This window comes from Lates calcarifer, linkage group LG21, assembly GCF_001640805.2.
Source record: "Lates calcarifer isolate ASB-BC8 linkage group LG21, TLL_Latcal_v3, whole genome shotgun sequence".
Taxonomy (NCBI): domain Eukaryota; kingdom Metazoa; phylum Chordata; class Actinopteri; family Centropomidae; genus Lates; species Lates calcarifer.
Genome location: NC_066853.1, coordinates 5,808,365 through 5,826,018, shown reverse-complemented (window position 1 = coordinate 5,826,018; position 17,654 = coordinate 5,808,365). Strand labels below are relative to the sequence as shown.

The 17,654-nt window shown below is 42.1% G+C and overlaps 1 protein-coding gene across 2 annotated transcripts in view; it reads left to right on the top strand.

The window, feature by feature from the left end:
* Positions 1 to 8,512: 8,512 nt before the first annotated feature.
* The window catches only part of dscamb (Down syndrome cell adhesion molecule b), a 113,465-nt gene continuing 104,323 nt past the window's right edge, over positions 8,513 to 17,654 (top strand). The window contains exon 1 of one of the 2 annotated variants that reach the window (XM_018662102.2): positions 8,513 to 9,358. In XM_018662102.2, coding sequence (XP_018517618.1) covers positions 9,316 to 9,358 — 43 coding nt within the window. In that variant the 5' untranslated portion in view covers positions 8,513 to 9,315. The remainder of the gene's footprint in view (positions 9,359 to 17,654) is intronic. The other variant, XM_018662103.2, reaches the window with a different exon arrangement.

Here is a 17,654-nt window from a genome sequence, read left to right as displayed (position 1 = left end):
TGTAAACAGGCCACGGTGGGAGTCAGGGACCCTGCCACCCATTCTGCTCCCTGCCTCAAGGCACCACTCATACCCTCACCAGTCTCCCTAGTTACTCTAACACTTGCACACACACACACACACCACACACACACACACACACACACACACACACATATGCCTTCTGTGTTTGTTCAAATACCACTGATCCCACCTGATGCGTTGGGTGCCACGGAGCAGATGCTGCTGTAGTAGTGGGCAGGAGAGAGGCAGCAGGCTGTGCTGTGGCCATCCTCATTATTGAGATGCTTTTTGTCAGTGTAGTTAGAGTGCTGCTCAGTCTAATGAAGTGGTTCTTATAATTATTCAGTCCAAGACCGAATAATATATCTCCTGCAGGTGAGACCTTCCAGTTCCAGTTAAGGATTGTTTCTCCAGTTTGTGATACTTGAAACATCATATACAGTAGATGTTTACTTGGGTATTGAAATGAGTTTTTCTGAAAACATAAGGAAAAATACATTTAAGCAACACATTTTTATACACAGAACTGAACTGGTTCTGCGTATCCAATCCAGAAGGGAATAAATGAGATTTTTGCTTTGAATTAGCTGTGAGCTTCTTGGCATATTATGGTCTGATGGTGTTAACTGTAGAGCAGACAGATGGAGCAGGTGTTTGTGTGTATACAGTATGTGTCACACTCCCCCTGTGACTCCCAAAGGTTATATCAGGTGCAACACCTGGAGTTTGTTTCCTCATTAGGATGGGCATCTCCAAGGTGATAGCTAATTAGGAAAGCTGAACCTGGCTGTTAGGAGTCATGAGTGGATAGAGATCAGATACATCTCATCTCTCACAAGCAAATCACTTTCACAAACACACCCATATATGTGAAACTCACTGCAGAGGGAGGCCTACTGTATATTGGTTGTTTTTCTCATTTAAACAAGCATATTTTCTCACACTCTGCCACATCTCTTTTCTCCCACGGCAGGCAGAGCAGAAATTCCACTCTGAAGTAATATTCTCACAAAGGCTTGTGCACCGACTCACCTTGCGGTGTGGTATTGAGTCTCCTTTGCGCTTGACTGTGTCCCTCTGTTCTTACAGCTATCTATCAGTTTCATAGCATGCAATCTGCATCCTTCCAGCCTCCCACTACCCGCCCACCAGCGCTGTATCTGTTATGCTCTGTGTGCGTGCACAGTGCACACAAGCGCATTGTGTTTTTGCAAAAGGTTCAAGTGTGCACATGTTTCCCAGCCCCCCCACCTGCACCCCTCCATAACAAAAGAGAGGGGAGCTCACAGGCAGATAACACCCACCACAGTGCTGCCCTGGCAGGGGTAGGAGAGCATGGAGGGTGCTTGCCCCCTGGGTAGATGTTACTCAGGGAGGGGGAGATAAGGGCTGTGAGGGTGGTAGTGTGGTTGTAGGAAGGACTGAACGAAGGCAGGCATGGAGGAGGCTAGGAGGCGAGGAGGGGAGGGGGGCTTCTTCATACATTTTTATGACCACATAGATAAGGTCAGTAGTGTGCCATCGTTACTAGGCAACACTGCGACCCTGAGTTGGATTGAGTTGTGAAGCTGAGAAGTCAGATATTCTTATTACAACAGCCCTGCTTCGGTTCTGCTGTGTGCATTTGTTAACAAGCAGCCTGTCTCCGTGTGCCACTCTGAGAGTCAAGGCTGAAAGACTGCTTCAACTGGACGATTAACTGAGGCACTGAAATAATTAGAAGGCCATTGATTGGGTTATTACATTGTTACAGCCATGTTGGTGATATACTGATATCTGCGCCCGTTCAGATATGTGATGATGGTAATAGTGATGAAAAATGATGGTGGGGTGTTTGATTATATATTTTTAATGATCCAGTTCATGTGGGGATACACTAGACTGTGGGTGTATTGATTTTTCCAGTTTTCAAGCAGAGAATGGAGGAGATGGAGACCAGGCGCATATGCAGCTGGAGTACAAATCACCAAAACCCACCCTATTCTCTCCCTTCCTTTACTTACACTCTCCACCTTCACTCCCTTCCCTCTCCACTGCTCCTTTCTCTATCCCCTCTTTTCCATCACCCTCTCAGCTCTCCATCCTCACTTCCTTATTTCTGCCACTCCTCCAGCAGCCTTTCATTACGTTTTTTTCCCCACCTCTCTCTCTCTCTCTCTCTCCTCCTTTTGCTCGCTCCCCTGCCTCTCCTCCTCTCTCCTCCCATTTCTGTCCCCTTCAGCGTCCTAGTTTAGCACGTCAAGGTTGGCTACAGATATGCTCCTCTGTGCCTTGGGGCTAACCAATGGGAAACTGGCTGGGGTTGCTGTAGCTGGCTGGGGTGTTGGTATCATGAATTGAGAGGGAGATGGGAAAAGGTTACTGTAGTGCATGTGCTGTGGTCCATTCTGCAGAAGTCTTATAGGTTAAAATACAGTATTCAGGAGATGTGGGTCTGTATTACAGGAATGTCTTATCTCTGAAATCTGGTCACATCTGTTGATAGTAATTTGGGTTAGGATCTAAACTAGAACTAATCATTTAGAGAAAGAAAATAAAAGAACAGTCTGATAGTTTGTGAAAATATGCTTATTCACTTTCTTGCTGAAATTAGTTAGATGAATACTGACACCAGCAGCTAGTTAGCCTAGCTTAGCATCAACTTTGGAAAATGAGCGTATTTCAAAGCAAAGCTAGGCTAAGCTAAGCTAACCAACTACTGGTGGTAGCTTCATTTTACATATATGAGAGTGTATTGATTTTTTATCTAACTTTTTCTATCCTATCTTCCAACTTTTGCAAAATATGACATCAAATTAAAAAGCATAAAAATATTTTAGAAAAGCCATCCAATAGTGCCTTGAGTAGCCTACATATTTGATGTGGGTGGCCTTCAACAGAGGGTAATCAACTCACTAACCATTTGCCCTTTGCTCTTTGCATTGACCCCCACAGAAACCCAACTCCACTTTAGTATTTTATCATTAGTTCCTTTAACATGTCATCTTCTTAAACCCCAATGTCTTTGACACAGTTGGCAGGTTCCCAAGTCATAGTAAGTCTTAATTTAAAGAGTGTGCATGTGTCCTGATGCTGATTGACCTGCAGGTGTCTTTTCATCCCATGGGGACCAGTAGAGGGTAAGAGGACACCACTCTGAACGCTGTGTAGGAGCCACATCACTCTGGCCCTGGCAACATGTAACCTTATACACACTTCTATCAGGAGCCACAAGTGCGGCTTGTCTCTTATCAATGTCATTGTCTTTGGAAAACAAAGGGGATCATTATACCGGTGATGAGAATGTTTCTATTCTGAGTTAATGGGTCGCATAGTGTAAAGGCAACCTGATCCTCCTCTGGGTGACGAAGGAGTGAGCAGAGGGCTGACATTTTGCTGATGATAGGCCAGTCTGTGTTTTGTTGTAAGAGACACTGGGCTTCACAGGAGTTGTCAAAACAAGAGGCCCCATCCTGAGGGATTACTCGGCCTGTCTGCACACACGCCAGGGACAGGGTCGGCCAGAGGGACAGGGAGGGGTGGGAGGGGGGATACTCTGTGTGTATGAACATGTGTGGTGTGTGATGTGAGTGCCCTGAAGAGAAGAAGGTGGAAGAGGAGACATTACTGAAAGAGAATGTGCTCCATCTTCCTATCATTATTAATATTTTGGATTGACAGTCGTTATTAGAGGGATTACATGCAGACTTGACCAGAGAATTATTGCAATATGATTCAATAAATCACAAGAAGCACCTGATGTGATTTAACTTATGATGTTATCACCATGACCACTGAAGCACACTGTGTATTGTTACCTATCTGATCTCAGTTCATTAGCCAGACAGCTCATGATAGAGCATATGGTGGAGATGGCGTAGTAGCAGTCTTTTACACAATTTTATTTCTGTTAAAATGTAAGTTTGTATATGTATATGTAACTTTTTGCTATTGCTACATAGCCAACATTAGAATAGCAATTGTTTGCATTTACAAGACAAGGTTAGACTTAGAATATGCTACTTCTTCACCCTCTCATGTTGGACTGAGGGCAGACTGGATGCCACATTGGCTCAATATTGCAAAGTGATTTTACAGGACAGGATGGGACGGGGCTAGCTGGTTAACCTGTTAACTTCTGTAGAAGCAGAGGTGATAGAAATAGAAGCAAAACAAGAGTTAACATTGGTGTTGCTTTCCACAGTTGGAGACAGCTCTTGTTGAGTAAAGGAATGAAGTTTGATGTTGAATTCACAACATTTCTTCTAGACTGGTGAGTAAACAGCTGTTAATGCTAACGTTCACTATGTAGTGATAGCAAAAAATTACATATAGCACTTTTAATGCCAAGAAACATTGTAAGGGAATTTCTGTTTGCCCATTATGATTAAAAATTTATGTTAAGTTAATACAGTAAGATACGGTACTAATGCCAGATAGAAAACTGAAACACTGATTACTGGGTTGCAGTTCGTCATATTGGATAGTGACACTGCAAAAACACAAAAATCTCTACCACGGCTTAGTATACGATTTTACCTCATAATGACTTTTAGCATCTTTTGCACAATCCACCACTCCGCTGCTTTGAAATCCTTCTTTAACTCACCTGCTTCCATCTGTCTACATCTCTTTTCCCCTTTGCTTTACCATAAATTCCAAAAGAAATAAATTAATAAGATCATGACTTATTCTATGATTCATGAATATGCTATAGTATATATTGACCTACAGACATCAATAACTTTTACACAGATGCAGACAGCACACATTGTAGTTCTTATATTGCTAATAAATTGAAATAATATAACTTCCACTGGTGGAACTGCTACCTCTACTTTGATTAATATCTTTCAATCCTATTTTATCATCCATGATGAAGTTGGCCGTAAAATAAATAGCACTGAGCACAGATCCCATGCCAGTGTGAGTATTACAGTCTGAGGAGTCACGACCTTGGGTGAGCAGTGTTCGCGAGTTGTCTCATATGTGTGCTCCACTTCCTTCCTCGTATCCACACACAGACATGGTGGCACATGCAAGCACACACCCGCACACAGACACAGACACTCATGCATGGCCACACAGCAAGGCCAAGACTGTCTGCAGCAGCCCGTGGGCCTCATTGTCACATTCGCTTACCACTGTTTAGGCAACATGCTGGGGGGCTTAAATGAACTACACCCTTTTCCTCCCCCCTTACCCACACAGTAAACATCAACCCACCAAAAATCCTCTCTGCTCATATTCAAAAACCGACTGTAGAGATGCTGAATGATGTAGCTCTATGTTTATATCATGTTATGTATCTTAAATACATGTATGAATGTCTCATGTATGAGCTATTGTCATCAGTTGACATGCTTTAAATAAAATGGGTTGTACCATAATATTTCACTTCATAACTTGATTTAAAAACATTAGGAGCTTCAGCTTTGACTTCAGTATGTAATAGCAAATAATTTACATTATCCCTATAAGGAGATAAACACATGTGCCTCCTCTACATGCCTGAATATAATCTCTCAGGGGTAACCACCGAATACATCAGCCCATTTGGTCACAAGGTCGCAGCTCTTGTCTTCAGAGTGAAAATCAAGGTATTGTCTTTCATGTCGCAAGTAGCCTGTTCAATTGTACAGCTGTCTGTGTGGTGTAAGTGATAAACACTAGCACCTGTTTTCCATAAGGATGGAAGAGCCTGTGTGCCACCAACAGAAACATCTGATCTGTATGTATCGCCACGCTCAGCTGAATGTGATCTTTGTATGGCACCGAAATTACAACTGAGCTCTCGCTGATATTGAGCTGCTGTATGAATGTGTTGTTTTTTTCTGTTGTTGTCTCTGGCATCCCCCCTACAAGTATCAGATTGTACCTTAGTGCTTGTGGTATTAAAAGCTTCCTTCATAGATATTTCTGAATACAGAGAAGGAGGCAATTATTTTTTAATTACAGGTTTTAAGGTGGAAGGGCAATTAACCCTCACCAACGAAATATTCGACACTATATTGTAGAGATCAAACATGAGTCATACATAAAGCACTGTACTTACTGAGGCTGGATTATATTGTTTTTCTCAACCTATAATATCACTACTTTGCTCAGTTGAATATGGTAGAAATGATCACACACACCTGCTGTCATCTGGTCATTGTAAGGTCATCTGAACAGTGTTGATGTTACTCTGTGTTTGTTTGCTGTCAAACACACGTTGTGTAACTGTGCTTATACTGGGCAACTCCCATGTTTGGAGTGTGTGTGTGTGTGTGTGTGTGTGTGTGTGTGCAGTGGCGTGAGTGTGTATATACTGTACACTGAATACACACACCCTCCCTGCAAACGTCCACCCAGCCTATGTTCTGGGGGTGAAAAGAGTCATTGCTCCTCTTCTCTGCTTAAATGACACCGGGCTTGGTTGTTTCATCTGTGTCAGCATTAGTTTCCTCTCAACCCATGCAAACAAATATAACCTTTTGATTTGCATTTCTTTATTTATTCCATTTTCTTTTTTCAAAATTTTTAATTTCAGCTCCTCATAAAATCCTGTTTGCTGAGCTAGATTATACCAATGCTTCATCTCCCCTAAAATGTCAGATGGCACCCTCTAATTCCATGGATCCCCTCTTCCAATCCCTTGAACCCACAGTCGGATCTTTTTTTTCCTCCTCGCTCTTTGGGTTTTGTTTGTCTTTGCAGGCTGCTAATGTCACCTTCAGTGACAGGAGAAAAAAATCTTCTACCATTTAACATTGCTGAAGGTTGAAACAAGGAAGACCGCATGTAGTGCTGGTCTATGGCATGATTAGGCTTTGTCTTTGGCATCAAACACACATGTAGTCCTTGAACTTTACAGAGGAAGTAAATTAAAAATACACAGGTGCCCTTGAACAAGGCACTTTACTTTCATGTTCCCCTGTAGAAGCAGACACCTTCATAATGTAAATGTACAGCATATAACCTTAATAATAATAATAATAATAATAAGAGTGTGAGCAGTGTTGAGAACAGTGTTGAGTGTTGCATCTTGTGAGGACAAACAAAGGTCTGATGAATTAGACAGGCGAGCTGGTGCTGCTTCCTCCCTCTTAAATGATCATATCTCACTGTCTGCTGCTAATGAACTTACTTGCTCGTCCATGCCAAGAATCCAGAGCTGAAACACCACCACAGTGCTCCTAATCCACTCTAAATGACAGGCAGGATCTCTGACCCACTGCCCTGATTCACCCATGTTTTCTCCCCAGCGCTACTTCAACTTGTTTGGGTTTATCTTACAGCTTAGGGGGGGAGGGAGTAAGTCAAATGATCCTCTTACTCAATTAAACATACATTTTGGTGTGACAATAGTTCAAAAAGAGGACAGCAGTAATGAAAGAACTATTTCATTTGGGCCATTGCTGAATAAATCAAACAGAAGTAGGAAAAAAATAAATAAAAGGAGAGTTGTACCATTTTAAGGAAAAGCTAGAACAGTGTGTTCTGGTACAGACCTAAGCAAATGCAGAGCAGTGTTCATGTTCGTCTGCTGCACTGGAGTGACCACTGTGGGAGAGACAGGCAGACAAGTGGACAGATACTGAAGACAAACACACAGTGGACAAAAACTGGGCAACAGGAAAGTGGGCCGATCAAAACATCTCTGCATACGACAGAACCATACCTCCATCTTTCTTTCAGTAACACAAATATAATAGACTAATTAACTCTCTTTGACAAACATATACAGCTACAACTATTTATATTAAATGCATTAGTTCAGTGTTTTATATTTATTATCCTTTGTATACATTCATAATGGTGAAGAAACTCTCCTCAGTCCTGATATAAGGAGAGAAAATGAGTATCCTGGGGTGAATAAACAGGATTTCACTTTCAGTATATTCTGTCATGTGGGATAGAGAATGAGATGCAGACTGCCCTGCTGGTTATATCACATTCAGTGTAACCCGGCTCTGTGGACAGGCCCACAGGCTTCCTCAGCCTAGCTACAGCTACACCCTTGACTTCAAGGCAAGCATTAAAATGGAGGGGTGGTGGTGGTGCTGGTGGTGGGTGCATTATGGGGTTGAGGGAGGCGGTATGGAGTGTGTATGTGAGTGTGGGGTGGGGTGGGGGATGCTTCAGTTTAACCCTCTATTTTCTGCAACCACTGACAAAATGTTGCTTTTTCTTTCTATTTTCTTTTAATACAGTTATTAAACCACATCAATTAATTAAAAAGTGTTATTCAGTTAAACACAGTTTCTTCCTCATTCGTGCACTTACTGTAATAAGTAATATGCGCGTCATTGGATGTCCTTGTAGGTTTCAATTACTACCCTATTATACCCTATTGGCTTAATTCAAGTCAGATCTGGTACATAATGCTGTAAACTGAGTGCACCTGCACGCCGGCAGACAGAGCTTTCTGTTTGAGCCGGTGCATCTCCGTGCGTAAAAATGTTATCCTAGGTGCTTCGGTGCGTCAGGTGCAGCTCATTTCCTTAATGCAAATGCCCCCACTTCGCTGCGTGCTCTCAGACTCCTCACCTCCACTAGTACCTTGCCCTCAGGACCGACCGGTAGCCGCCTCTGCTCCTTTAAGGCAATGAGGAATTAAAGCGTCTGCAGGGGCAGGGGAGAGGGTTATTCTGTGCAATGCTCAGAGAGTCAGTGTGGTGCGATTAGAGAGCGGCAGCGGGGAAGATGCGCTTGCTCGCCTCTTGCTGGACGCACAGAGGCGATGAAGATGATCTGACTTTGGAGTCTCAGAAAAAAACCTGTTTTTCATTCTTATTCTACCACCCTCTCCCCCGTTTGCTTCTTTGCTCTTTTAGTTCTTTTAATTTTCTAAAATTTTAATTTTTTCTCCCGCAAGGATGATCCGTCAGTCAGTCTTTTATTTAGGAAATCGGAGCTTCTGACATTTTTAATTTTTTTTTAGATTTAGTTTAGCCACTTTGGGCATTCATTTTTGTTTCAGGATCCGCTCGTACCCGGCTCTGACTCAGCATCACACACACCTGGGCTTCACCCCTTCAGCATCCTTTTGAATAACAGGGAGAAGCAGCAAGACGCGGAGCAGAGGAGGAGAGTCTGAGCACAGCTCTCCCCAAGACAATCACAGAGGCTCATTTATGTTCCAAGCGCAAAGAGGGGGCTAAGAAAAAAAAATCAGTGTAACGAAAAAAGTAGGAAGGAGATATTAAAAGTAGAGACTTGGACCGGTTTGCTTCAAGACAGTGGCAAATGTTTAACCTTACCCCAAGCGCACAGAAGAGAAACCCAGGGAGGCACCGGTCGGAGGAAGAAGAGAAAGCATAGCTTGGGGGGGATTGAACGGAGCAGGGCATGTGGATATTGGCTTTTATCTTTTCCCAGAGCATCTTGAATGGTAAGTTTTCACCGGCTCATCTTTTTTTATTAACGCTCATTACCTATTGCAGAAGGCAAATGACTGGTAGACAGCTAAGTGACTGGAGAGGGAGGATGGAGGTCACCTGTGACCCACATGAAATGGATTTTATATGGTTGTCAAAAGGCTGACACCCTTGATAGAGGGAGAGAGACGGGCGAGGCATGAATTGCGTTTTAAATCCTTCAAGCTCTCCTGCAAAGCATTAGACACATCTCTGGCCTTCAGACATACATCCTGAGCCAGATGAAATAACACGGATAAATTCTGTTTGTTTGGACCTCTATTTAATTAATTGGTTTGATTGATATTGGTTTAAATGTGATTTTACAGTTTCAAGTTGTCATTATTTTTTAATTTGCATCCAATGAATGTGATTTGTTTCTGTTTTTATTTGGTGCCTAATGATACTTACTCTGTCACAACCTTGTTCCACTGTGGCCCTTAGTAATAAGTGACGTATTTGATATAATGGACATTTGGATTAATCCCTTCCCCCTCCCCCCACAGTGATCATATTTTTCAAGTTCAAAGTGGCCTAAATGAATATAATGTGTTAAAACATGTCAATTTATACCCATATTTAAGAGTCAGTAATCCATGTTTTCACTTTAAACATAGATAATGTTAAATATTCGGTTGTATTTATGGCTCTGTCAGAATGTTTCCAGCATCTCTACATCCAAATCTCAACACAACTTTATGTTATTTACCTTTAAATGTAGTTTGTAAGTAGAAAATTAACACTATTAGTGTGCATTGTTTATGTTAGTGATGAGAAAATAAAAAATAAAAATGCAGTGTTGTTGTTGAGACACATTCCACAGAGGTCACAATTTCCAGGAAATGCAAAAGTAGTTCACAAATGCACACACGAAAAAAAAAAGTGAAACAAATTTTCCATTCAAATAGTCGGCAGCCCCATTCCATCCATTCAAATACTGTATTCAAACACCACAGATTTGGTTGTGTGTCTTGTCTGCGTTTTCTTGCACAGATGTGTGTTTGTGTGAGTGCATATGTGCACCACTGCACTCATGCATGCGGCTGTCAACCGTGCACGCATATTTGTGTGCTCATATAGTGTATCTATAATCAATAGCAGAAAATTGATACAGTTTATTGCATTCACTTATTGGCCAGAGTCCCTTCTACAGGGAGGGATTATGGCTGACTGGGTGTGTACGAAAACAGGGGGAGAAAAAGAGAGAGAGTCGAAGAAGGAGAGGGAGAAAATGGAAACATATCTATAAGAAAACACATCAGGGCGACAAGATGGGGATTGCTCACACACTGAAACGAAATCAAGCCCACGGTTGGCTGCTTTCGTATCAAAGGGTCAAGAAAAGCTGAATTCACAAAACAAAAAAATTGGGGAAGTGAGGATTTGCAGGTATGAATACATTTAACCACATCGAGGTGCTGTGATATAATATGGTGTGTCCCCAAAATGGATTTTCCCCTCTGGCCGGGATGATAAAATAAGGCTTCGAAATGGATTTTTGTTTCTTTGTCGTCGCTTTTTCAGCGCTGAGACAACCCTCAGTCGGTACCGTTTATTGACATTGACTATAAAATGGTATCTCCCTCAGCCCAGCTTGTGCTGAAACTCATAAAGGAACAATAAGGAATCCTCATTAATCATAATCGTCTGACTCTGACATTAGATCAACTGCCATGCAAGATTGTGTCCGTTTATTGCATAAGGGATTATTGAGGAGGCCTGTGGCAAAACAACTGATAGGGATTAAGCAGTAGATGCTGCTGAGTGCAGACATTACACTTTTTTTGTGTTCGTCATTTGCTCTGCAATCATATTTGTTTTAAGAACACGTTTTTTATAAGTTGCTGTTTGCGTTGTCATTTTTATTTGATTTCTCCATCACTGTACAGGAGCCCAGATACGTGTGTAACGTTGTCCTCTGGGGCTGGATGTTTTGTTGATTATCATGAAAATGAGGTGTTCATCGGCTGAGCAGGCGTTGTCAGAATGAATGAATGAATGAATGAATGACCTTGTAGATAGAAGCCAGCACTGCGATTGGATTCCAGACAATTCTTGCTGTTTTAGAGTTAGGCCTATCACATGCTCACTGGCCTGTCTCTATGGTAACCTCCGTAATGGGTGTCAGGGGCTGCGTCCGGAAACGTTGACTCACTCACTCTTCACTATATGGGGTAGAAAACTATATGGTATGTTGTCATCATGTGGCAGAGAACAATGTCAGACTTGTTTGTCTGGTTGTTGGTTAGCGTCTGCCGCTTGTTTACCACTTTCTCCGCTGCATGTTGGGGTCATTTTTGTCTACTATGTTGGGTATGATCATGTATCTGAGATGAATTGGACACAACTACAAAATGGCAGACCCAGGAAATAGTATAATGGTGAATAGTTTTGGATGTGGAGTTTGGAGTTTGGGTTGACCCAGAAGGACCTGATAAGGAGCTAATCAGGTGATAAGTGACCGAATGGCAAACAAGCTGCTCACTGACTTCTGGGTCATTTCACTGTCCTTATTTCATCTTAATGAATTCATCAACTGATTTTGAAAAAAAAAAAACAAACAAAAAAAACACATACACATGTTCACAAACTGTAAATATGTATTGCTTTGTCATGGAAATTATTAAGTAATTTCAAAAGAAAGCAAAAGACAGCTGCAGTCCTGAGATCGCTGCTCCTGTGATATTCCAGACATTTAAAAAGGAAAAAATAAATAAAAATTAAATGTGACACAATTGACAGGCACATTTCCTTCTTGTATTCTATTTAAGACATTATGCTTTTGCTATTTCCTATCAAAGAACAGCCTATAAATTCAGTCATCAGTACAGGAGAGGAAACATATTAAATATCTCTGCCTGAAAGCTGCCTCTAGGCAAAACCACAGCAAGTTAAACTGGCCTATTCAAATTCTCATTGCAAAGATCTAATGAGACAAGGCTTCTCTCCCACAGTCCCCATGAAGACTGCAATGATTTGTGGACATGCATGCGGCTTAACCTGATGCTCACGACTTAGAAAGGACTCATCTCGCATGTCTTCAATAAAAATGGAACATTTACGCACAGATCAGGAGATCACGCAATCAAATTTTGATCTCAATTAGCTGTGACCTTTCTCAGGGGTAAAGGCAGATCCACTTTGAAATAAGGAAGCTCTTCCAGAGCATCTAGCCCAGTGTAGCTTACGGTACAGTAAATAGCTGCCAACATCAGTTAGCCTGCCAATTTTACATGACCCCACATTATTAGCAACCTGAAACACTGGATGAAAATGCTACAGGGACCAGGGTGGATAGATGGATTGAACTTGGCTGTGAGTGGAAAGGGGGAACTGGTGTTTGCATGGCAATAAATCTACATGAAGGCAATGAAGGTAGTGCACTGATGAGAGTCCCATTTGTTGGAGCTGTGAGGTGATTCTCAAGTCTGTGTAAAGGATGTCCAAAGATCAGCAGCCTCCCAGTGGCCACAGTGGCTGTGCACATATGAAACCTGACCAGCCTTACAGCTGCACTCACAGCCATTAGTCTGTTTACTAATTACCAATTAGGGTTCGGTTGCAGAAGCGGTATCACAGCTCATGAAATTAAATTACCCCATGAAAACACGTAGCGTACAGTCAAGTGATAGATCATCTTATGCAGTCTTACTCTGATATGAATATCTAATGGACTAAATTAAGTTTACAAACCCACTTAACTCTTGCTCACTTGTGTGAGTTATAAGAGGGTTTGTTGGGTTACATTTTGAACTCTGTGTGTGATTCCAGTTGAAAGGGCTGCTAATGTTGGGTAATGGATACCCTCATATGTGATCATAATAGATATCCCCTAATTCATACATCCTAGCTGTATAATGAGGGCTACTCTACTGTACTGTACCTCCTTAAGCCTGTCTAGCTCTCTAATTAGGAGCAAGCTTTGGCGACTGGTGTGTGTGTGTGTGGTGTGTGTGTGTGTGTGTGTGTGCGCTGCGTTTCACCCAATGTAAAATCTAATTACCGATCACACTGTGTCTGTCTGGATTCCACTGAATCAGAGGTGTAATTGCGCAAGCCCGCTTGTAAATGTCTCTTGCATTAAAATGTTAACGATATCATTTAGCATCTGCAGGGAAGAGCAGAAAAGCCCTCAGCACCCAGATGTAGGTGTTTGATCATGCGTGCAAAGTGAGGTTGTAGTACATCTGGCGGGGGTTTCCCTCTCAGACAGGGTTCTCAGCAGAGAGGATGTTTTTAATTCACTCAGCACCTGTCAAAGTGACATGTTATATTACTGTGCTGCACAGCACAGGTACTTTAGTGGAGGAACTGGTGTAAAAGGTTTATTTGACAGTTTAAAACAGACTAAGTCAAGAAACAGGCACTTCTGCTCTCCTGCGCTGAAGTGCTTGATTTAGTTTCAAAGATTTTAGAGAGAAGAGCTCAGAAGTTTGGAAATGCCGAGATCTTGACCCACGACTTTCTGCCCCCCAAATCTTTCCTTGACCAAAGAGACAAGAACATTATGTCAAGATGTAGAGCCCGGTGCTGATCCATTTAACAAGAATCAGAGACTAACCTTGCATGCAAAGTTTGCTCAATCTGTTACACTTAAATTAACCTGAAGTATCTAGTGCTTCTTGGCTCTTTCTAACAGCAACAACAACATATATATGCTGTATTGTGAGATAATTCGTTGTGTGTGCAGCTAGATATTAAAGGAATAGCTGTCTTGGCATAAAAATAGCAAATATATATTGTCTCACTGTATATTTCGCCCACCTCGACTTTAAATAAGCAGAATTGGTTAGCTATAAAAGAGGAAACAGTATTTTTATATATGAGTTTTCAAATCAACATGAGGCATCAGACAGAGCTCCCAAGACACCAAATTATCTGAGCCATATCAGCAGGTGCAGTGGTAAACGAGCCCTGATGATGACCGACATACACAGAATATAGGGGGTTTATAAATGCTGCTAACTGACACCTGAGATGATGTGGCAGTGTTTGTAGTGGTGATGAATTCTCGTCTATCTGCTGTATGAGAAATTGCTCTGATTATGCAGAGTTATAAACATCAGTTTATATAATGCTAAATAAATGCTGTATGAGCCTTTGTGATTAAATTATGCTATGAACAGCAAGCAGGCTGCAGTTCATGCTAGTCTAAGTCATATTTCCTTCTTATCTCCAAGAAATTATGTTTATATACTATGAAATAGCTTTTGAAGAAAACACATAACACTCAAATTAGATTTTAATCAACATAATGAAGAAACATTATTAATGAACGCAACTTCCACTGACATATGTCATTTGTCTTCCCAAAATATCCAGTTGTGATATAACGATCTGCATTATGTTAAGGCACTCACAGCACTTGGTTAAACTTAGAGGAGAGATCTTGCTCATCTTGACCCGAATCTTGAGAACCAAATCATGATCTTTTAACCTTAACCAAAGTCCTTCTATAAGCTAAACGAACTCGGTGTATAACTACAGTACTTCATTCATTGGAAGAAATGAAAATCAGATCAGATCTTTAAGTTGTACATCTCTGCACTGATGTATACTAATTTGGATAAATGTGCAAAGGTCTATTTTACCTGGCGATTAAAATTGTCTCAAATTGAGCATAGAGAGTTTCTGCATACACACAAGAGCCTGGAGTCCATGCAGTGTACCCTCTGCTGTGTGTGTGTGTTTTACACTGTGAACTAGGCCCACAGTACTTGTGGTGAGTGCCCTACCAAAGCTTTTGTTCATTGTGGAGGACAGGTGGCGGGGGTGTGATGAGTTTGCTATCCATCACCCACCAAGACAAACATTCACGCTGGACCTCATAAATACTGCCTCTTAATCCAGTCCTCCACATACCAGGGCCTGGCTTTGAACTCGACACACTCTGAGGCCCAAGGCTGAATTGATCCCCACGACTCTGGCCTGGGCATGATGCATGTGCCTGATGTATTGTGGCTCACTAACCACTACCATCTACCACTCTGTGTCTTTCTCTCTCTGTCTCGCTGCCTTTGAGCTTTGTTTTCTGCTCTCATATTTCATGGACTTCTTTTATAGGCCAACCTTTAAAAAAAAAAAAAAGACCTCATGTCTCTTAGACCTCTCTGCAGTTTTCCAGCCACTGCATCCTTGCTGTATATTTCAAATCCGCGTCTCAATCAGATTATTCGAATCCAGCATTTCCGGGATATATTTCACCATCAGGTCTGCCCATGTGTCTGATGCTCCACAGTCCGAATATTAAAGTAGGCTAAGGGATAACGGAGGAGGCAGAGCTGGATAGACAGAGTGACAGAAAGACAAATGGGTCCAGCTTGGTTTCTCGACACTGCTCTTTATTTTTAAACCTGGCACAGATGCTAAGATTTAAGACCAAGTTAGTGGCGGTTATTTTTAGCCGGCCATTTTTAAAGTGCTGTCATCTTGTTGGAGTTGAGGTAAGGTGTGTGTGCATATGTGTGTGAGGTGTGTGAAGTGGGGGCTTTATTTGTGTGTTTGCTGGTGTTTATGTGCATAATGCAAGCACCTATATATATAGGGAGGCGTGTGGTTTACTGAGTGTGTCCTTGTGTGCCTGTGTACTTTGTGTGTGTTTAATTGGGGAGCTGGGTGGGTGGGTAGGTTAGGGTGTGACATGGAGTGGAGCCACAGGAGTCTGATTTATGTCCTTCCAACCACTCATTGATCCCCCCCGACCCGGTGTGAGACTGAGTGCACTGTCAATAATCTTAGCACTTTGTGGTATTCCTAGAATTCCCAGACCTCCTCTGCTCAGACCAAGGTGTGATGCTGCAGTAAGCCATCTTGTCCAAGATCAAATAAGAGGGCACAGGCCCTGGCAGTAGTGCATTTGATTGCAGGGTAGTGCAGCAGCAAATAGATCATTCTGCAGTGGAAGAGCTGTTGAAGGAAATAGAGAATTGGATGTATTGTTTGTACAAAGGCAGGTAATTTGGACAGAGCCCTGCATGGGTCCCCTAGAAGCTTGTAGCTGTTTACATGTTGCTAAGTGTCCCAGTAGACTGTTGCCAGGATGAGGTCTATTATGTGTTGCTCTGTGTCTCTCTATCTAGACCATCCATCCCCACAAGTGATTATGCTAATTAATGTTTGATCAGATGATTAAATTAAAACTCGATTCATCCAAAGTACTAAACGCTAGGAATACATTTGTGTCTGCTTGGCGGCCTGGCTTCACACAGCAAGAGTTCCCCTGGTGTCCCAGCCGCTGGAGGAAAGGATGACCGGAAAGGAGAGGGAAGAAACTGAAACAAAAATACCTCCTCCTTTTTATTCAGGCAGCGGCACGTAGAGAAGGAGGCTTGTAATAAAGCAAGCCGGGGGGCCGAGGGATAGAGGAGGAGAGATAGAGAAGAATGGGGAAAAGGAGAAAAAAAGGAGGTGTGTGTATTTGTATGGTGGGTGTGTGTGTGTGTGTGGGGGGGGGGGTGCTGAAAGGAGCTGTGCTGTGGTCCCCTAAGTGTTGAATAAACATGCTTGGTTTAGGGAAATGGCTGCGATAAATGTTTAATATGATAAGTCCATAAAGACGGTCAAATGAGTCTGGAGTATTAAAATGAGCATGGCATGCAGCAGCAGTAGCAGCAGCTTTAAAGAAGGAGGAGGAGGAGGAGGAGGAGGGGGATGTAAGGGTGGAGGGCGGGGGTGCTGATAATGGCAGGCAGAGCTAACAGGATGAGAGCAGCCAGCTGCTGTGACATCAACATTAACACACTCCACCAGCTGCTGGTCACAGACGTCTCCTGGACAAAACAGGGACGGTGGTACATTTTCAGAGATCCGCCATGGCCTTATAATGACATTATTACCTGTACAACATCAGTAGGAAGAGCAGCATGTTTGTATAGCACAATGAAGTTCAGACGTGCTGTAAGAAAGGTAGAAAAATGAACAGCGATCAACAAGAATGAAAGGAGGACTTGCACTTGCAGCACAGTTTAATCCAACAACTCATAATGATGAAAACACACAAAGAAAAATGACAAATAAGACAAAGAAATTGAGATGCTACAATATTATGCACCATCCCAAAAAGCAAGCAGCATTAGAAGTATTCATATCACGCAGTACATCTATTGAAAAATTACCATAAAATGCTTACTGACACAACAAAGTGAAAATAAAATATTCTATGGAGCTGTAAATTCATAGTTTAATTTTCATATTGTTTTCAGGTTTTCACAAAAGAGGAAAAATTCAGTCTTTACCTTTTTGCCAAACAAAGCATTACCCTGAGTAATACTA